General features: G+C 39.5%; 1 protein-coding gene across 1 annotated transcript in view; it reads right to left on the bottom strand.

The window, feature by feature from the left end:
• Positions 1 to 23,039, bottom strand: part of PREP (prolyl endopeptidase) — a 154,061-nt gene that overhangs the window by 62,584 nt on the left and 68,438 nt on the right. Inside the window, exon 7 of the mRNA XM_006839965.1 lies at positions 9,867 to 9,972. Coding sequence (XP_006840028.1) covers positions 9,867 to 9,972 — 106 coding nt within the window. The remainder of the gene's footprint in view (positions 1 to 9,866; positions 9,973 to 23,039) is intronic.

Genomic DNA, 23,039 nt, shown 5'->3' with positions numbered 1-23,039 from the left:
AATCCATACTGAAGACTGTGCTCTTTGATCTTCATCAGTAAATGTTTTGAGTCCTCTTCACTTTCAGCAAGCAAGGCTGTATCATCTGCATATCGCAGGTTGTTAATGACTCTTCCTCCAATCCTGATGCCACGTTTTTCTTCATACAACCCAGCTTCTCGGATTATTTGCTCAGCATACAGGTTGAATAAATATGGTGAAACAATACAACCCTGTCGCACACGTTTCTTAATTTTAAAACATTCAGTGTTCCTATGTTCTGTTAGAACAGCTGCCTCTTGGTCCAGGTACATATTCTTCATGAGCACAATTAAGTGTTCCGGAATACTCATGCTTCGAAATGTTGTCCATAGCTTGTCATGACCCACACAATTGGAAGCCTTTGCTTAGTCAATAAAGCACAAGTAAACATCTTTCTGGTATTCTCAGCTTTCAGCCAAGATCCATCAGCAGTGATGTCCCTCGTTCCACGGCCTCTTCTGAATCTGGCTTGATCCTCTGGAAGTTCTCTGTCAATGTATGCTTGCAGCCGTTTTTGTATTACCTTAGTAAAACTTTATTCACATGGGATATCAGAGAGATTGTCCGATGATTTCCGCATTCTGTTGGGTCACCTCTCTTTGGAATGGGCACAAATATGGATCTCTTCCAATCAGTCAGCCAGATTCTCATTTACTTTTCCTCCCAAATTGTACTACACTAATTAGATGCTCTAGTGTCACAATGATTAAGCACTTAGCTGTTAACCAAAAGTTTGAGGGCTTGAACTTACCCAGAAACTCCATAGGAGAAAGACCTAGTGATTTGCTCATATAAAGATTATGGCCTAAAATACATTTTGGGTTAGTTCTACTCAGTCACATCGGTCATTATGAGTTAAAACTCAGCTGATAGCACCTAACAACAACAATCACATTATCCTTTATTTTGAAAAAAAGCCATAAAATATTTTTATTGTTATTGTTGTTGTTAAGTGCTGTCGAGTTGGTGCCAACCCATAGCGACCCTATATAGGGTTTCTGAGGAGCAGCTGGTGATCTTGAACTGCCAACTTTGCAGTTCAAACGGCTTTGCAGTTTGGCGTGTTAACCCACAGAACCACACCAGGACTCCTTATTTTATATTGTTGTTGTTGTTTTTATGTGCTGTGGAGTCGGTTCCGACTCATAGCAACCCTGTACAGGGTTTCTGAGGCTGTAAATCTATACGGGAGCAGAAAGTCTCATGTTTCTCCTGCGGAACAGCTGGTCGTTTCAAACTGCTGACCTTGCAGTTCACAGCCTGATTCATAACCACTACGCTACCAGAGCTCCTTTAGAAACTATAAAATTCTAACATTTCTATCTCAAAAAACAGTCACCATTCCGTTCTGAGCTTACCTCTCTGCCTTAAATTTAATGGGCCCAGCAGGTTTCCCCACTCCTTTAAAATTTTTTATTGTGAATTGAGTGAGAGTTTACATGGGGGAACATCAGTTTTATACTCATCCTACTGAATTCGTTTCATTGCAATGATTACAACCCCCTGCATGCTTTATCATTCAACAGTATTTGCTTCTTAGTCCCTCTGTTTTCTTTTTGGTTTTGGTTGTGCACCAAAACACTCAGGAACAGACAATCATTCAAACAACTCTACAAGCCTGCCCTCTGGCCACCAGTACATAGCCCCTCTCCCTCCACGAGTCTAGAGTCCTCAGCTGCTCCGTCTCTCCACGCCATCATCTTTGCCTCCATCTCTGGCATCGTCGCTTCTCTGGGTAGGTTCCTCCAGTAGCAATTTAAATGAAATTCTTGGCAAGAAGATTTTGAACCTTACAGGTACAATCAAGTGAACCTGCTCTCACGTGAAATTTTGCTTTTTTAATGCTTGAGGAAAATTCATGTACTGCCTCCTTTCCTCTCAATCCCAACTAGTACCAAGGTAAAGACAGGTGGGTTTCCTTGCTGTATCCTGTTTCTGCACTTCTCCTCCCTTCCCATTACTAGGTTTACTTTTCAATCACTCTTACACTGAGGGTCTCTCTCTACCTGGGATGACTCTAGGTTTTCTTTACTACCCTCACTCCCAAACCCCATCAAAGGGAAGCCCAACTTCCAAGATTTAGTAGAAACATTCAGGGACAATACAGCTTACACCTCTGGACTCCTGTTCTCATCCGTCTTTGCCTCCTATGGTTTCCCTTCTTTTGTGTCAACTTAGCAAATTTATTTACAGTGATGATGTAAAAACTTTTTATAGTTTATATACATATATGTCAACTTAGCAAATTTATTTACAGTGATGATGTAAAAACTTTTTATAGTTTATATACATATAAACGTTTTATAGTTGGCTAATTTTAGAGGCTAATTAGAGTGCATAATCTGCCAAACTCTCAGGAACAGATGACTTTGCAATTAATTTTTAGAAATAAATTAAACTCCACATCTAAGTTACAACGATGCTGGTTTTATTGATAACCTGCTAACTCCAAAGACAGTCCGCAGGTGATCCACTCAAAACTAACTGAATCTCAGTTTGCAGAAAGTAATGGTTTAAAAGGAAAACAAATCATTTCTTAGAGTACCAATATAAGCCTAAAAAATTAGCTGGCAAGGCAAAATTTTCAGGTAAATATAAGAATCAAAAAGGTACATTAAAAAAATAAGAATGATAAAACAAGAATTTTCTGGACTGTGACATTTGCAGACACAAAATTTTAGTACAGTGAAATGTCAGATTCCTTAAATGTTCCTGACAATAAAGCATTTCCTGGTGTGAAACCTCTATTTCCCAATGTATCAATCATATGGTATCTGCCTGAAAAGGTCCTGAAGCCTGTGGTACCTATTAATCCAGCAAAGCAAAACACAGTAGAGATTTTCTGCAGTAAGGCTGGATAATACGGCTGTACAATCCAGTGAGCCTGAAGGTGTGACACCCTCGTTTAAATAATTAAGTTCCAATGAACACTAAAACAAATGGACTTGTGGTTGGTCATGACCTGTTACCAAACGCAAGCATTAACTTTTGCCAGAAGCATATACTGTGAGCTAGTGAGGTAGACATTAATTTATAATAAAGAATGTAACTGGATAGTGCAAATCTATAAAATAAAATATAAAATTTTGTAAACTATTAAATAGGTCCTCCAAGTGCAGCAATGTTTAAATGGTGGGCGCAAAGAGGGGTGGGGCTATGAAATGAAATCCTTTTGATCTCCTGAAACCCTTGCTCCTTAAGGATTTGGTCAAGAAATAATTCAAGATAAATGGTATTTCAGGTAAACAATGAAACTCATTCATTTTGCTATTTACACATGTGAATACTGCTGATTTAAATGGAAAACAGGGAAATTAGTTTTTTGAAAAGAGAATGGTTAAACTCCTTACCCATTTCATGTTTTGCCTATCTTTTCGGAGGTCCTTTTGTCTGTAAATAACATTATTCATTCCAAAGCCAATACAATTCAATTTCTGAACCTTTCCACATTAAAGTTAAAATGACTTTTTATAAACCTGCTTCCTGGTGGGGAATGATTTGTCTTCTGAACAAAGATTAGTTTAAGTCATTTTATGCTTTTATACATTACTTCTATTGAAAGCCATCAAAGATATTAACCATTTTCATAGAAAAATGTCTTGCAAGTTCTCTGGCAATATAAGATAAAGTATTTTTGTACTCTACCAAACACTGTTTTATATGTAGCAAGGGTAATGAATTTGTTGCCAGCTTCCTTCTTTCTCTCCTGGAGAAGGAGAACCGGGATGAATACCAGATATTGGACCAGGGCTGCTCAGCTGCACTGCCACCCTCAGCCACAAGGAGTCAAGCGCCTGTTGAGGACCTGGAGGCCATCGAAGTGACACTGTGAGCCATGGAGGAGAGGAGTGGGCTTCAGGAGCCAGGTGGTTACTGAGTCATGAGACAGGTCCACTCTTCCTGGGGAGCCCTCAGAAGTTGAGGCTGACCACAGATCTGTCTACGTGGGCAATGTGGCCTATGGGTCTCAGCAGCAGAGCTGGGGGCTTACTTCAACCCCTGTGGGGAGATCCACTCCACTGTGTCACCATCCTGTGCAACAAGTTCTCCAGACACCCCAAGGGCTATGGCTACATTGAGTTTACTGCTGTGAGCTTGGCTCAGGCCGCTGGGAAGCTGGACAAGAGTAGCTTCCGGTAATGAGTCATCAAAGTGCAGGTCAAAAGGACCAACTTCCCAGGAATCAGCTCCACAGATGGAGGAGGCCTGAGGGGGCACCTGAGTGCCAGGGAGGGGTCTTTTCAGCACAGCCTCCAGGGCAGGCCCAGGTCCAGACCTAGAGGACCATAATGGGGGTGTAGAAGACCCATCCCATGGTTCTCGCCCTATTGATCTGGATGGAGGCTGGGGCAAGAGCAGACAGCTCGCACATGGGGACCCATTTATTGCAGAAGGGCAGAGGACCTAGTGAAGGTACAGAGGTGGGGGTGTAGACAGGGGCTCCAATAGAATTGCCACTCCATCACTGGGGTAAGAAGGACAGCTTCCCACTGTGGCTGGGTCACACACAGACCATAGCACTCCTGGGGCTGGATTGAAAATACCACTCGACTGGGGCACTAGCAAGTAGCAGGGGCAAGCTCTTCAGTGGGGAGGGTGTGTGGTGGGGGTATTCTCAGGGTTAGCTTTTAAGAAAACATAAACACATATGTGTCTTAATGATAACACATCAGTTATTAAATTTGAATCATTTTTAAAAGCAAAACCAAAAAAACCCTGTATAGGGTTTCTGAGGCTGTATATCTTTACGGGAGCAGAAAGCCTCATCTTTCTCCTGTAGAACAGCTGGTAGTTTTGAAATGCTGACCTTGAGGTTAGCAGCATGACTCGTAACCCCTCTGCTACCGCAGTCCCTATAAAATCATTACTTACACCAAGTTTTAAATTAATGATTGCAAGAGCTTTTCTGTGAAGTGATTGTGTGCTATGAGAGATAAGAATCAGATCTCAAAAAGTTCACTATTAGTTCCTCATACCATTCAAAGACGCCACAATGAGTTTGTCTTTGTCCTTTGAAGAATTTCCAGGTTTAGCTGGAATAAAAGTAAATGTCGTTTATTTTGCATTTTCGGTGTGGCAGATCCACAGCTCCAAAGGTAGATAATTTCCTTTAGTCATCTTAGTAGTAGTACTATCCACAGGAAACGGAGACTAACGGTCACTTCGCTTTCCTAATGCCATCTAAAGATTTAGACTCATGTCAAGTTGACTTCCAAGTCTATGTTCTAACCTTTGTCACGTGGCAGAGTGAGATGGAAGGTCATTTCAGCCCAACAGCCTCTGTCCCCTGCAGCATTAGAACATGATTTGGCACCAGTCCTGGTGTAGGATCAGCACGGAACTGCTAACCGCAAGGTCAGCAATTCAAACCCACCAGCCTCTCCCTGGAAACCCTACATAGGGTCCCTAGAAGTTGGAACCAACTCCATGGCACGCTACCACCACCAGTGACTTTACACTGGCACTTTTCATTTCACATCAAGATTCATTTTTTGCTTCTTATTTTATTTTGTCTTTTGATGTCCCCGGTTTGATTTTGGTTGTGTATTTTTGCATCCCCACTCTGGAACACACAAAATTGTCTAATAACAGCTCTTGTGTCTCACAGGTCCCTCTGCCATTCTTGACCTGGCTTTTGCAATACTGATGACTTTGCTAAGCTTTGGGAAAATGATTTGTTTAAAGCTTCTTTAATGTTTATCTTCCCCTTTCCACACTAACCTCAAAGGAGGCCTAGCCTATCAGACATGACAACGGAATCAATATTGTCTCAGCTACTTAGAGACAAGAGATCATCCACCTCACATTAGCCAGAAGGCTGAATGAAGAATTTAAGTGCCCAACAAATACTGAGCTTCCTTTTATGGTTATGTGCCACCAAGTAGTGTAGATTAATTTCTTACGCAGAAGAAAACCTATTTTCTTTAATGATATGAAAGCATTTAAATGGAGACATGATGAGTGTTGAAAACTTCATTAATGTACTACATAATGTACATTAATGTACTAACATCCTATTTTAGTAAATAGCATTTGGGGACTCAAATACTTGTGAGCTAAGATGTAACAACTGGTCTCTTCCCTTTTGAAGCAGACAGTGAAGAAAACCAAAGACTAAAGGAAGCAATCAGTCCGCAGACTGGTCCATATGAAGTGCAGTCGCCACTAGTCTGAGACCAGAGATGTGCAGTTACTACTGACTGCTCTTAGCCAGGAACACAACATAAGAGGTTCCAAAAAGTTTGTGGAAACATTCTATCATCTTTTAAGTCCATTCTTCCAGGAACGCTTTGAAGCTCCCTGTGTGTGTGTGCATAGAAAAATTCAAAAGAAATGCTGACTTAGAAAAGTACAAAAGTATAACAAACAAACAAAAAAATCCAGACATAAATAATTTTCTTGAAAAATTCAGGATGGTTAATTTCAACTAATCGGCAGGCATGAATCACATTAATAATCAGTCAAGGCCCAGCTGCCTTTTCTACAGCAGAACTAATAAAATGTCATGCTAGCCTGGTGTCCTTAATTGTACCGATAGCTCTTCATTTTTTTTTGTTTTAAAGAAGGTACAGAAAGAAACAAAAGAAAAAGCAGAAATCTACTTATGCAGCATTTAGGTCTGAGGAAGCCTGTCTATAACTATTCATCATTTTCATTGTTTAATAAAGGACAGATTTAATTTAAAAACTTAGGAGGCAAGAGGAGAGGAATGATTCAAAATGCTCACAAGTAAATCAATGATTCCAAGAGGAGGCGGGCCACCTAAGCATAGCGTTTTTTAGAGGGACAAGTACAGGCACCCAAGATCCAGGTGATGCACACCTACTCTAAATACATCAGGCACTGCTCTAGGGGCAGGGATTCTGAAGAAAGCAGACAAGGCCCCTGCTCTCATGCAACGTACAAATCCTCACACAAAGCGTTTTTGCCTTTTGTATGGTGAAAAATAATTTCAAATATCTTCTTTAGATAGCATAAGAGACAACTACACATGGACCTCACCAGATGGAATACAAAGAAATCAAATTGACTACATCTGCGGAAAGAGATGATGGAAAAGCTCCATATCATCAGTCAAAACAAGGCCAGGGGCAGACTGTGGAACAGACCATCAATTACTCATATGCAAATTCAAACTGAAACTGAAGAAAATGAAAACAAGTCCACGAGAGCCAAAATATGAAGAACAGATTTGATGCTGGACAGTGAATAGGAAAGATCGTAGAAGAATGATACTTTTGAGTTATGGTGTTGGAGGAGAATTTTGAAAGTGCCACGGGCTGCCAAAAGAACCAATAGATCGGTTTTTGGAAGAAGTGCAGCCAGAGGGCTCCTTGGAGGCCAAGATGGCCAAACTTCGTCTCTCATTCTTTAGACATATTGTCAGGAGGGACCACTCGTTGGAGAAAGATATCGTGTTTGGTAAGGTGGAGGGTCAGAGAAAAAGAGGAAGACCCCCAACAAACTGGATTACCCAAGTGGCAAGCATCAATGGATTCAAGCGTGGCAACAGTAGTGAGGTTGGCTCAGGATCAGGCAGTGTTTCGTTCTACCGTGCATAAGGTCGCTATGGGTCGGTACCAACTTGATGGCACTAACAACAACAAATGGTGAGAAACAGAAATCAGAGGAGGGGAAAGAAGTATTAGGAACAATTGTAGACAGAAAAACCAGTTGCCATTGAGTTGATTTGGACTTCTGGCAACACAGGTGCTTCAGAATAGAACTGCAGTGCACAGGATTTTCTAGGCAATGAATCTTATGGAAGCAGATCACCCCACTATGCCTTCCTTTTGCTAGGTAGATTTGAACCACCAAACTTTTGATCAGTAGTTGAGTGCAAACCAATTGTGACATCAGGGACCTAGAGTAAGAGAGTATCGGCTTATAGCCTGAAGAAGTGTGATAAGCTATGGAGGAGAAATCCTTTTCTCCTTCAGGCAAGAAATCGTTTCTCTGGCGATTGGGATGCAGAGTTACAGTATTCTTTGGAGAGAGCCAGAAACTGTGAAAGCATAGATGATATGACTGGTTGACAGGTACCATTTGTATAGGATTGTGAGTGAGGTAAGTCATGGGAATCGCCTGATCAGAAAGAAGCAACCACCAGTTTCAACTGTACTTACTATGGAAAGGAAAATATGGCCCTGAATTTATAACCAAAGTGTTCACCTTATTCTTAAGTAAAAACACTGAAATGTACATGGGAAATGAGGGTGCAGAGAGGCATGGGAGAACAGGAAAGAAGCAAGTACAAAGATGGTCGGAAAGTCAGAGAACATAAATTCAAATTTCAATGACAAAGCGATCTCTTTTAACACTCAAGATTCTAAGATTTTTTTTTCATCCTTTATTTATGTAGCTTTGCTTTTTCTACTATGTGTGCTGCCTTTTTCTACTATTCTAAATTATCATTCATCACTTGATGGTACTTCTCCTTTTATACTGTAGATAGGTTTGCTTGAGAGATAAAAATAAGAAAAATATGCTGATGATTGAAAAATGTTTTCAAGAGAGAAAAAGATGAAAATCATAGCTGAATCGCCAGGCCATCAAAGAGTATAAACTATCATAATATAAAATTAGAGTCTTCTAGTCACTAGCTTCTTGGGTCTAGCCTATACAGGGTTGCTGAGTCAGAACCAACTCCACAGCACTTAACAATGACAACATGTTGATCTAGACTTGCTACTTGAGTGAATAATTCTTGGGTGGTAGTTTGCTGCTATTAGAGAATATGAACACTGATTTGGGTCATGCCATTTTCCTGGAATTGAAATGGTTATATCCTTTCTTTCCTTAACAGAAAACAAAAGATACCTTATTACCTAGGTGTATATTTAACACAATAATAAAAGTTGCTGTCTTCAGCCTGCTGTGGATACATAATGCTTTACAGTATCTAAGAATGTTAGGATGCAATCCTGGCTCAGAGACATTTTTAAATGATGCAACTCACAATCAGACATTTCCATAGTCACACTGTAATACAGATTAGATACCAATATTTCCATAGTCACACTGTAATACAGATTAGATACCAATACTGAAGTAAAAAAATTATTTGAGGAAAGTGCTGACTGTTGTAATTGGAAAATCTGTGTCAACAATCTCAAAATACATTTCTTTTATATTAGCCAGACATGATATACTTTAATTAGTGTACTTCTCTGGGTGCCAGCAGGTGTCTGAGAGTTTTTGGGTGTGAGTATTTTTAATAGCGAGTGGTGCTCGCTGAATAGCAATAATTCTTGAGAATGGTGACAACTTTTTTTTTTTTTTTAATGAGAATGAATTTTTGAGCTGTTACAATAAAGCAGCTGAAGAGCACAGCATTTAACATGAACCAGCTTCAGAATTCCGTTACTGTAGGCTGGTTCCAGGTTTACCATCACAATACACACAGCTTCAGGAAGCCAATTCAACTATTCCTGTGCACAGGCTCAAAAATAAGGTGCTGTGGTGCAGACACATGCCAATCTGGTGACTCCTCACTGGTCCAATGCATCCCTTTCACTCGGCAGTTTGCACCATTTCTTTAAGACAGTGATAAACCTTTCCAGACCAAAAGGTCAGCGTCCCTGGGATACTCAGGATATTTTCACACTCAGATACAAAAAACAGGGTAGCCTAAATTAATAGAGTGAATGCCAAAGTCAAGAGTTAACTTTGCTCAATTTTCCTTTACTTTACAGAATAGTGTTGGGGGAAAGAAAAAAATCACAAAAATGAGATGATGTGGTAGAATGGAAGAAGGCTTCTTGGGAAATTCATTTGAAGATCAGAATAACTGCTTGCGAATGAAGCTTCTGGAATAAATGACATGTATCTGAAAGAGAACTTACCAGTGATGCCCTTTGATTCCTGCTGTAGGTCACAGTACCAAAGTCGGTTCACTGGATCACAGCCCTCCCTGATTGATAATAAGACATAGCGACCATCGTCAGATAACTATGAAGAAAACGAGGACAGGGTAAGGGGTGGATTAGAATTTATTCTTTGTCAGAGCACTGTTTAATATTAAATGAAAAAGAAAGATTAACCTTAAGTGCATTACTTTTACACCAAATATATTACTTGATAAATTATCAGAAAAAAAAAGATGAACATCAATTTAAATATTTTCACTTTTTAAATCTTAATCAGGGTTTGTTTTAACAAAGCATAGCACATATTAGTAGAAAATACCAGCAGACATAACTGAATGTCATAATGACTTCAATGTGATTTTCATTAACTTTCTAGTCTGTTTTTTAAGCGGAAACACATGCAATCTGTCACTGTGAATATCAATATCCTTGACTTTAAGATTTCGTCATTGGCTACACATACTTAAAAATCTGCAAATGATGAGTAGGCATTTGGAAAATGGGTGTGGTTGCAAAGATGTCCATAGTGGTTCAGATGAATCCTGTTAACAAGTATTTATTTTATGGCCTGTTTATGAACATCCTTAGTCACTTCTAGCACTAAGGACATTGATGTTGGGGATGGTAGGCCTGTGCTTTTGTAGGTTTCTTTTTCAATATCAAATAGCAGAGGCTTAGATAGCAAAATGAATCTTTACTAAATCTAATGCAACAAAACTTATGTTTAATGTTAATGTTTAATGTTTTGAATTGACAAAATTTATCTAAGTGGCAAGCTATACATACACATACATCCTTTTGCAACTAATTTTTTTCACTGAATGGTATTTTTTAAGTAATGCATGATGACATATGTAAATCTACTTCATTCACTTTTAACTACAGTATTCCAGTCAAGAAACATACCAGCGATGCAGTTAATTACTTCATGAATAATTGATCCATTTTCCAACCAATAAACATTTACATTGTCTCCATTTTTTTCTTATTACCAACATTTTAGAAAACATTCTTGAACATAATTACTTTTTGTTGTTGTTAGGTGCCATCAAGTCGGTACTGACCCATAACGACCTTATGTACAGCAGACCTTATGTACAGAAACACTGCCCGAACCTGGGCCAATCTCACTACTGTTGCCACGCTTGAGTTCATCAATGCTGCCACTTGGCCAATCCATCTTGTTGGGGGTCTTCCTCTTTTTCTTTGTCCCTCCACCTTACCAAACATGATATCCTTCAAAAGTGAGTGGTCCCTCCTGACAATATGTCCTAAGTATGAGAGACGAAGTTTGGCCATCTTGGCCTCCAAGGAGCACTCTGGCTGCACTTCTTCCAAAACAGATCTATGGATTCTTTTGGCAGCCCAAATGGCCTTACATATGTGTTTCTCAAAGTAAGTAACGAGAAGGAAGTAGTACAATTGAGTGGTATGATCCACTTTATTAAACGTTATCAAATTGTTCTTCAAAGTAGTTTTTATCAATTTATACTCATAATTTCAATGGCGTATGAGCGTTCCTATTTTCCCACATCCTTACCAACTATTAATCCTCTCATTTGTCTATTCAATAAATATTTACTAATCAGTCACTCCTCAGAAACCCTAGACAGGATTGCTATAAGTTGGAACCAACTCGATGGCACTTAGCAACAATACAAGTGGCTATTATTTATCCTCAACACCAAGACATTTTTCTAGGCATTGAAGATAAATCAGTGAACAAATCAAGGAAAAAACATTATATTACAGTGGGAATGACAAACACATAATCATAGAATTAATTAATACATTCCAATTAAACCACATTCATTCTCACCAAGTCAATTACAACTCAATGTGACCTTAAAGGACCGAGTAAAACTACTCCCTAGAGTTTCCAACGTTGAGATATTTACAGGAGCAAAGTGCCTATCTTTCTCATGCAGAGCAGCCAGTGAGTTCAAACTGCCTTTTAGTAGCAACCTAACGCTTAACTCAAGTACTACCAGGGCACCTTTTGGAGCAGATTACAAAACCAGGGGTTCTGAAACTATAAATCTTTATAGGAACAGATAGCTAGCTCATTTTTCTCCTACAGAGATGTTGGTGGGTTAGAACAGCCAAGCTTGTGGTTAGCAGCTCACTGTGTAACCTGCAGCACCACCTGGCCTCCTTTGGAGTGTATTTCGAAATATTCCAAACCCACTGCCACTGATCGATCCTGACTCATGGCAACCCTACATAGGTTGCTGCTGTAGTTATTAAGTATCAGTGACTTGGTTCCGACTCCTAGCAGCCCTGTACAGCGTTTTAGAGGAGTGGCTGGTGGATTTGAACATCCACCGTTGCAGTTTATACTGAACTTGTGGTCAAGTCTTATCTGACAGCGCCACACTCCTGTAAGTCTTTATTGGAGGCAGACAGACTTCTCTTCCTCCTGCAGAACGGCTGGTAGGTTTGAAGCCCAGTGCCACCAGGGAAGGTAATAAATGCCATGCAGATTGATTTGCTAGTTACAGGTTTTATTTCTAGTCTTTGTGAGTTGCCTTAAACATTTAATATTTAGAGCTAATAAACCAATGTTTAGAATTTTTGTTCCACCTAATTTTTAAACCTCTTTAAGATTATCTTCAGCACCCTCATAGTGTAATTTTGATGCATATAATGGAAAGCAATCTCACTATTGTTGCCACGCTTGAGCTCACTGATGCTGCCACTTTGCCAATCAGGACTAGGCAGTGTTTCGTTCTGCTGTACATAAGGTTGCTGTGAGTTGGTACCGACTCGATGGGACCTAACAACAACAATGGGAAGCAGTCTCATTAAAACTGCATACTTTTGCACCCATGCCCTTTAAAGAAGGACAGAATCTTTGGTTCAGTGTTTACAGTTTATGCTATGCCAATAATAAATGATGGCTAATTCAGTTTTAGTGATCTAGTCAAAAGAATGAAAGCGCAGTAAAAGTCACTGCAAGAACCACACCAAACCTTCAATAACAGCTGTCTCAAGTACATCTAATGATGTACTTGCATTGTTGTTCTAAGCATTTCTGTCTGGACTAAATAGTTGCAGCCATTTATATTTAATCTAAGGCAGGTATTCCCAAGGTATATCGCTGCTAGGATGCCAATTACATCAATTTTTTTCCTACTATAATTCTCTTAATCACAGCCCAGGGATGCTCTACAGCCACCAACCAAATCTGCTAAACTGGAAGCAACTATGAGTTTTCATATCCTCCACGCCTCCAATTTCAAAACCATTTGTGAGTCGCTCTTTTCTCAGAAATACGTAGGTTAGAAATACACCATCTTCCCTTAAAATTTAATCAATACCAAAACATATTTAAGTACAGGCCTTACACCCAGATTATTTCAAAGCCATTTTAAAGACAAATCAGTGGAGAGGAAAGACAAATACTGGGAAGGGAAGACAAACACTATTGATGATGACGTGTGAACCTCAATAGAATCATATGATCTCCTGAAAGCCACACAAAAGGAAAACAGAACAGGAGAGCCGAGGGCCCATTAGGGCTTCACAAAGCAATAGAAATCCCAGTTCACAAAATATCGTTGTTATATCTTTAAATAATATGATATCACCTAGAATAACAAGCAACACAGTTGTTCTAAACTAGTCTGACCAATTATGAAATATGCAATGGCTAAATATAGACTCTTTTCACAGTTTCTTTCTCTGTCTCTACTATTTTAACCAATTTTTTCCTTAAGTACAAATTACTCCAGTTCATAAAAATTGATGTAAACACATATTAATTGACAAAAACAAAAGACTGAGGATTACTCTGAAACATTTACATTTCCTGAATGAAATTGTTTACTTACATTCTTAATAACAGCAACAGGATGAAAGTAAATACTCCTGACAGCTCTTACTATGGCCAGTGTAAAAATATGTAGATATATAAAAAAGAGTGTTTATCTTTTAAGATGGAGTACTTTGTCTAATGCTTTGATGTTGTTAGCTGAATTACATCTTAAGTACTGCTTAAATATAAATTACAAAATGTTAACTGAAGAAGAGGAAAGTGATGACATGTGTACTGATAACAGTAATTGGAAACAGGAAAAAGGTAGGTGTACAAGAATGTGGTATTCTACAGACAGGCTTACTAACAGGTGGTAATTCACTTTCCATATCCACAACCAGACAGAAATACTTGACAGATAAAAAGCAAAGCCAACAGCCTCCTCATGACTGGCAGGAAGGCACGTGCCATTTAGGTGAGAGGCTCAGACCCTCATTTTCAAGCTTTGGGGAGCAATTCACTTTTTCTCTTCCTTAAACTTAACTTCCCACTCCTGAGGGGCAGTATTTGGGTGAGCGTCTGGAATGAGGTACGAAAGTCACTCAGCTTGCTTTGGCTCAAGCTACTTCAACTGCCCCTTACGATAACTCTGAAAGACTATCCCTAGCTTCAGCGTGTCCTGTAGGCTTGCTGAGACCTTTGTAATGACTAATCGTGATAATATAGATCCTCTGGGAGGGTCCAGTTTAGTGTACCAGAAGAGCTCACTACCATAGGTTCTGTGGCAAAAATCTTCCAATTACAAAGTGTATTCAATGTAAAGCATATTCCTGGCTAAGGAGTGGATTATGTTGGAGATGGCTACTGACACCGCAGGTGGCTTGTTGCTAAGAGGAAATCTAGGACCTAATCAATTTCCCAGCTCTACAAAAGGCATGTTTTAACAAGTGTCACCAAAGAAAACAACAACCAAAGATAGCAGGACAGCTGTTCACTATGCAAGAAATCAGAGCTGAGGTTGCCACCAACATTTATAGAGGGTCTCCCAAGTGTCTGTTAAGTGTTTGGCTGCTAACCAAAAGGTTGGTGGATCAAGCCCTCCCAGTGGCTCCATGGATGCCTGGTGTGGCAATATAGGATCTGCACTCAACTGTGAATCAAAGGTCAGCAGTTCAAACCCACCAACTGTTGCTTGGAATCCCTACATAGGACCACTATAAGTTGAAACCAACTGGATGGCATTAACAACAGGAGTGGCTCCATGGAGAGAGACCTAGCAATCTGCTCCAGTAAAGAATACAGCCTGGAAAACCACATGGGGCAGTTAAACTCTGCCACACAAGGTCACGGTGAGGGGAAGACGGAATTGACAGCACTTATATTAACAACATCAACAACTAAGTGCTGTTGCTGAACTAGCTTCAAAGACACACAGATCAATCAAACAGGGTTCTGAAGCAACTCATTCCAAATGGCAGAGATAGATAAAAAACAAACAAACACAGAGACAGATAAAAGCCGTATTATCCATAAAGAAGAGCAAGAGGTACTAAGTATGAAAGAAATGCCAGAAAGAACAGCTAACAGGGATGGAGCTGGGAGTAAGCAAGCATAAGACAGGTTTTGGGAAGACATGGATCCCATTATATTCTTAAAGTAATAGAATTCCACTAAAAATGATTACTTGAAATTTTCTAGTCTTTCAACACTGTGATAAAGAGAGCTGGCACAGTCAGCTATGCCTAATCTATCTAGATACAGATATGTTGTTGTTAAGAGCTGTATAGGGTGGTGGTGGTCGTCGTGGTTACATGTCAGGAAGCTGGTTCTGACTCATAGAAACCCTGTATAGGGTTTCTGAAGCTGTGAAGTCTTCATGGAAGCAGAAAGACTCATCTTTCTCTGACAGAGCAGCTAACAGATTTGAACTGTTGACCTTGCGGTTAGCAGCTCAGCTCATAATCCACTACGCTACTAGAGCTCATCTGTATAGAGCACATATATATATGGGGAGCAGGGTGGCTCCATATGATAAGCATTGGACTACAAACCACAAGGTCAGCAGTTTGAGCCCCCCAGCTGCTCCAGGGGTGAAAGATGAGGCTTTCTGCTCTCATAAAGATTTACAGCCTCGGAAACCCTGTATAGGATTGCGATGAGTCAGAACCGACTCCACGGCACATAACAACAACAATACTGATATAGACATATAAGGATATGTGTTGTTGTTAAGTGCCTGCAAGTCAGTTCCAACCCATAGCGACAGTGTACATGGTTTCTAAGGAGCGGCGGGTGAATTTAAACCACTGACTTTGCAGTTCAAATTGACTTTGCAGTCCAGCAACAAAGCTAGCCCACAGCACCAAACCAGGACTCCATAAAGATATACAGAACTAGCCATGCAGTAGAGATAAAGATATCAACATACAGATATAAATATGTACAGACTCAAGTTAAATATATGAGAGAATGAGCCCAAGTATTGCTAATAGGGTTCCAGTTCATGCATGCACAGGTTTATTTCAACAAAGCATATCTCTACCATCAGTGGATGGCTGAAAACAAATTCTCTCAGTAATATACTTGTCTTAGTCTTGTTAGGGTGCCTTCCAAAAACAGGATAATTTTTGTGCCGTTGGAAAAAAAACACCAATTTTCAGGCCAGGGTTAACATAAAAATTATAAAACAAAATTTGTGGACATTTTCTCAGATCACTGAAGCTTTGCAACAAGTTTACAGGCATGCTGCCCCACAGTAGTTTTTTTAGACGAGTCAAGAACGTTATGGGAGTTCAGGAAGACCTTAAAGATGATCAAGATAGGGAAGACTGTCAACCTTGACAAATTAAGAAACTGCATTAAGTACAGAAACTGATGGAAGATGATCACAGAATTACTAGGGATGTAATAACTACTGAAGCTGAGATCTTACATGTTGTGGCATTTCCAGTGTTAACTGAACATATTGGCTTCAGCAGACTTTCAGGCTGATGGGTGTCAAACATATTACACTAAGATCAGCCACCTGGATAACCGAATGGAAAAGATCCTATTTGTGTCCACTCCAAAGGTGACCCAACAAAATGTGGAAACCATAGAACAAAATCACTAACTGCACACGAAAATAAAATTTTGCTGAAAATAATTTAAAAATGGTTGCAACAGTACATTGGCAGAGAATTGTCAGAAATGCAAGGCATATTCAGATGAGGAAGAGGACACAGCATTGCTGACGTCAGATGGATCTTGGCTGAAAGCAGGGAATACCAGAAAGAAGTTTACCTGTGCTTTATTGAGTATGCAAAGGCTTTCAACTATGTGGATCATGACAAACTATGGATAATACTGTAAAACATGAATATCCAGAATGCTTAATGTTCTCAGAAGGAAAACATTGACCAAGAGGCATTTGTGTGAACAGAATAAGGGGGTAATGAATGTCTGAAAATCAGGAAAGGGGTGTGCATGGTTATATCCGTTTACAAAACTTATTCAATCTGTATGCTGAGGAGATCATCTGAGAAGCTGTATTATATGACGAAGAACATGGCCTCAAGACTGGAGGAAGACTCCAATCAACAACCTGTGATATGCAGATGATATAACCTTACTTGCTCCAAGTGAAGAGGAATTAAAATACTTACGGATGAAGATCAAAGGCTACAGCTTTCATTATGGATTGCACCTCAATGTAAAGAAAACTAAAATCCTCCCAAGTGGACCAATAAATAACATTACGATGAATGGGGAAACAACTGAAGTTGTCAGAGACTCCATTTTACTTGGATCCACAATAAACACTCATGGAAGCAGCAGTCAAGAAATCAAACAATTTGCATCAGGCAAATCTACTGCACAAGATCTCTTTAAAGTGTTTAAGAGCAAAGATGTCAGTGTGAGGACTAAGGTACGCCAGACCTAAGTCATGGTACAGTCAACCACTTCATATGAATGTGAAAGTTGGACAATGAATAAGTAAGATGGGAGAATAATTGGACCATTTGAATTATGATGTTGAAGAAGAATATTAAAAGCACATGGGCTGCCAGAAAAACCATCAAACCTGTGCTGGAAGAAGTACAGCCAGAATGCTCCTTAGAAGCCAGAATTGCAAGACTTCATCTTTCATACTTTGGGCATGTTATCTGTTTACCATGCATGCTTGGTAAAGTGCAGAGTCATCAAAAAATAGGAAGACCCGTAACAAGACTGAGACAGTGGCAGCAGCAATGGGTTCAAGCGTAACAATTGTGAGGACCAGGCAGCATTTCCTTCTGTTGTTCGTGCGATTGTTATGAGTTAGAACCTACTCAACGGCACCTAACAAAAACAAGATCAGCTAGCTCAAAGAGTTCATCTTCTCATCAGTCTTTTAAGCAGGATCAGAGCTAATGAGAATGATTTTATGGAATGAATCATAACCAGGGATGAATTTTGGATTGAGCAGTATGATCCAAAGAACAGTGGCTTCTAATGGGATCTGCGGAGTCAGTTAAATTCAAAGCAGATGGGTCAGTTGAAAAAGTTCTGGGGACTGAAAAGGTTCTGGGGACCTCAAAGGGGAAATCTTGATAGATTTTCTTGAAGGATACAAGATGATCATAGGGGCTTATTATGAAGAAATCTAAAGAAAACTGAATACTTCACGGGTGAGAAAAAGACCAAGAAAGTTGTGTGGTTTTTTTATTTTTTTATACCTGTGCAATGTACCTGTTCATGCTTCAAGGGTAGCGAGGGCTGTTCTATGAAAGTGTCACTGGGAAACCTTACCCCATACACCCACCCTATAGCCTGGATCTTGCCCCTTCAGGTTTCTTTTTGTTCCTAAAACTCAAAAACTTCAAAGGAACAAGATTTTCATCTCTCCAGGTATCACAACTGTTGTCCTAACACGTGCAGAGATGGAACATCACCTTCAGAAGGGTATAGACCTGGATGGAGGGCATACTGAAGAAACAACAGCTTCATATTTGATATTTTTAATACAGGGTTCTATGATTTTTTTTGCAGTAAGACTTTCTGACTTTTCCTAGTATTCTTGCTCAAGCAGGCAGCTCACTGGCAGACAACGTTAGCATGTGTAGCAATGCGGTGGTACAATACCCTCTCAGAGTGAAGTACCCATCTCCCTGCGGCTGGGTGCTGGTAGCAGATGGCTCTCAGCTGAGTCACTTTCTGGTACTTGCCCTCGAGTGGAAGAGAGACACCTCCTCCTGCAGGTCAAGTATTCTTTCAGAATCGTCTTGCATCCATCCAATGACTAGTTAATGCAGGGTTTAGCCCTATCACCTGTTAGTACAACCCTGAAGGGCAAGTTCACCTTGACAGTACCCCGCAGGTTTGCAGAGGCCTTAATGACTCTATCAGTTTGACTCCTCCGTCTGCTTCCTTCAGTCTCCATCACAGGTGCCATTAAACTTCTTGCACACGGATTTTCCATTGTGCCTTATTTCTAGGAATTTGACCTGTGTCAGCATGCAAGGCATTAAAAATGCCCTATAAATATGGAGGCTGTAGAATTACACAGCCCACAGCTACTGTTCTTCCACTAAGGCTTTTGAGGGGTCTACCAGACAGTCTATGTCTCTCGGCATGCGTTCTGAATCAACCAGAAATAAAACAAGAGTCAACAGGTGCTCATTGCTGACAAAGCTGTTACTTTAGAACATGGCTTAGGGAGTGAATCCCCTAGGCTGGCTTGCAAACTCCCAGTCTCTTCATGGTCAAGCCAATAGCACTCCATTGAAAAAGACCAAAAGGAGATAAATTACTCCCCATGGAGAACTGAGAAGTAGAAAAGAAGAGTTTCCTCTATCTCTGTGGTTTCTTATTTTGATATAGTTTATGGTAACCTGAGGAAACCTTTATGAGTGTTGGCGTCTATTTTTGAACAGGACACTCAATGACATACTCACTTACATATACACAAGCGTCATACTTATATATGTCAAAAGGGCATAGATACACGAGTATTGAACTTTATGTTTTCACTAAAGAAACCATTTGAATTCCCTAACAAATACTGGAGTATTAACTATAATGAGATAGTAATAATTTCCAAGAAAACTCATCCTAATAGATGCCATGCAAACTATTTATGCAGAGTTTGTACTTTATACTTATTCTAATAAATTTACATGCGTTTGTCCAACAAACTTGTAATTTATGAAACTTGGCATATTCAACCCCTGTAAGTTCAGAAACAGCAAAACCACAGAACACAGAGAGATAAGCAGCTATCCAAGCACACCTCAAGGGTTCTAGTGCAAAAAATTTGTGTGTTCACAAGTTTTTGGTAAATGCTCTTATGCAAGTGTGATTGGTGATTCATTCAGACCAGAGTCTCAGTCAACCTACTCCACCACTTCCCAAATGGTGTTAGCTCTATCATCACTTCATTGTTAAGTGTCATCAAGTCAATTCCAACCCATAGCGACCTGTATAGGGTTTTCAAGGAGCAGCAGGTGAGCTTGAACCATCAACCCCAGTTCAAACAACCTTGTAGTCTGACGCATTAACCCACAGCACCACACCAGGACTCCTATCATCACCTCATTAGTTTTGGTTAATTTGGCTATTATCAATCTCAATACCAAATAAAGGTAAGGACAGCTGGGCTTTCCAACTGACCTAAATAAGTAACACTGTCTTCAGTAGTCTCAGATTAAGAGACTATTTAAAGAGTGTTTATAAAAAATTTAAATCCCAATCATTTGTAACAATTCAATGTTATGTCCTTCAGAATGACCTGGTACATAACTAATATTTATACTGACAGAATATATAGACTGTCATTAAGGATATTATAATTTTCAAAGGAAATTCATAATCTCTTATGTTAGAACTACTAGAACTCCTGAGTCTTCTGGTAACCAAATCTTCAGAGACATGCTACTCTCAGAACAGGAAATTTTATCAAATTTATTTCAAAGGCTTTTCTGGATTCTTTTTGTAATACTTATGAATCATATCAAGATCCTTTTAATATTAAATACATTTCCAAAGTTAATTTAGAAAAAGTTTGAAAATGTCAAACTAATCACCTGCAGTGATAACTTTTCATTTTGCGACTCATTTATGATTTTGTAATACAAATAAAGGAACATGGCAGCTCAGCAGGATAAGCACTGGACAGTGAATCACAAAGTCAGCAGCTGGAGTCCACTAGATGCTCCTTGGAAGAAATAGGAGGTTTTCTGTTCCTGCAAAGATTTATATCCTCGGAAACCCTATGTAGGGTCACTGTGAGTCAGAATAGACTCGATGGCACTTAACAACAAGAACATATAAAAATAACAGAGAGTTTCAGTAATACATGTACAGGGGTAGTCATAAGTACATGTAATCATATGCATTAGTATAATCAGATCTACTAGGGAGTCAATGAATCAAATTTTCTATCTTTTGCAATACAGTTTGATACTACAGCAATTGAGGGGAGCGGGAGGGAAGAGGGAATCAATCAGTACAAATAGATGATATAAAAGCTTAAGAAAGCCCATTCGAGATAAAATAATGTAGATCTTGACATTATATGGAGTCCTTGGGTAGCACTAATGGTTAAGCACATAGGTACTAATAAAAAAGGCTGACAGTTCAAATCCACCCAGCGGTATCTTGGAAGAAAGGCCTGGAGATCTGCTTCTGAAAAGTCACAGCCATGAAAACCCTATGGATTGGTTCAACTCGGCAACACTTGTGGTCAACATGAGTCAGGTTTGACTCTTAGGAAACTCCTTTGGTTTTGGGGCTCCACATTATATAGCAACTAGTGCTTCTGATCTACTTGCTCATTTAAATAACCTAGTTGTTGTTGCTGTGTGCCATCAAGTAGGTTCCGACTCATAGTGACCCTGTATAGGGTTTCCAAGGAGTAGCTGGTGGGCTTGAACTTCAGAAATAACCTAGGCAAGCTTGTTTCAGGGTCTATAGTTTATTCTCTTTTTTCCCTTAAAGAGCTTCAATAGGGAGTCTGGTGAGGATCCACTGAGACTGGAGTAATCCCAAGACTACTGCCCTGAGATACTGTTTAAACCTTGAACTGGAACTATTCCCTAAAATCATCTTTGAACTAAGTTGCAAGTTACCTCAAAAAGCAATGAATGTTGCCCTTGAGTATGGAGCTCTGTTTAGAAAACTATCTATGAGATTAAATGAATAACAGCTACTTTAAAGCATAGATGAGAAGGTTGTGGGGGTGTGAGCAAATAGGACGGAACAACCAGAATGGAGCTGTGACGCTGTTGACACAATCAGACGACTACAATCAATGTCACTGAACATTATGTGTAGAAACTGCTAAATGGGAACCTGTTTTGCTGTGCACATGAGAGTAAGAAAAAGAAAAAGCTTGCTACCAAAATCATAGATCTTTATTAAATATCAAAAATATCAAAATGTGAAGCTAGTTTCTTGACATCTCCTTCATCTTGGTTTATACACTTCCGAAGGCACTTTTCCATCTCTCTAATCCTTCCCCAAAGAATACTATCTCCCCCTTTGACTTACACCACATCAGAACAACAGTCTTGGCATCTTGAGGCGCTCAAAATTGTACTCTCTATAATTGTTCTTTGAATTTGGAGAATAAAAGGAAGTTGGAAGGATTGTAGGTAGATGTGTTAGGTGTTCTCAATGAAGTTCCCCTGCTACCTTCAAAAAATGATCAGGTATATTGTCGGAATGGGAAAATAAATTCCTAGGACTGACTTCCATCACTTGTCTGTCAGTTTGTCATACTATGAGGGCTAGTGTGTTGCTGTGATTCTGGAAGCTATGCCACCAATATTTAATATATAAGTAGGGTCACCCATGGTAGACAGGTTTCACCTGAATTTCTAGATGAAGAGAGACTAGGAAGCAGGGGATATGGATTAGTTCTGAATATTTAGTCATTGAAAACCTTATGAATAGCAGAACACTGTCACATAGCACTAGAATATTTAATATTGAAATATGATGAAGAGGCCCAGAATATTGTCAAATACAGATAGTGATGGAAGATGAGACCCTAAGGTTGGAAGGAACTCAAAATATGACGGGGGAAGAGTTATGTCCTCAAAGTAGAATTGATTGTAATGATGCATAGAGAGTAAAGCCTTTAGACCCTTCATTTGCTGGTGGGGCACAACTCAAAATGAAGAGAAACAGCTGTAACCAACCATTAATAATCAGCACATGGAATTCACAGAAATCTAGGAAAACTGGAAATTGTCAAAAATGAAATGGAATACACATCGATATCCTAGGCTTTAGTAACAGAAACAGATTGGTGTTGGTCATTCTGATTTGATAATCACATGGTTTACTATGCTGGGAATGACAAATTGAAGAGGAATCGTGCTGCATTCATCATCAAAAAAAACATAGCAAGATCTGTCTTGAAGTACAAC

This window comes from Chrysochloris asiatica, unplaced genomic scaffold (genome assembly GCF_000296735.1).
Source record: "Chrysochloris asiatica unplaced genomic scaffold, ChrAsi1.0 scaffold00027, whole genome shotgun sequence".
Taxonomy (NCBI): domain Eukaryota; kingdom Metazoa; phylum Chordata; class Mammalia; order Afrosoricida; family Chrysochloridae; genus Chrysochloris; species Chrysochloris asiatica.
The sequence above is the reverse complement of the archived record's forward strand: the minus strand, read 5'-3'. Positions and strand labels throughout refer to the sequence as shown.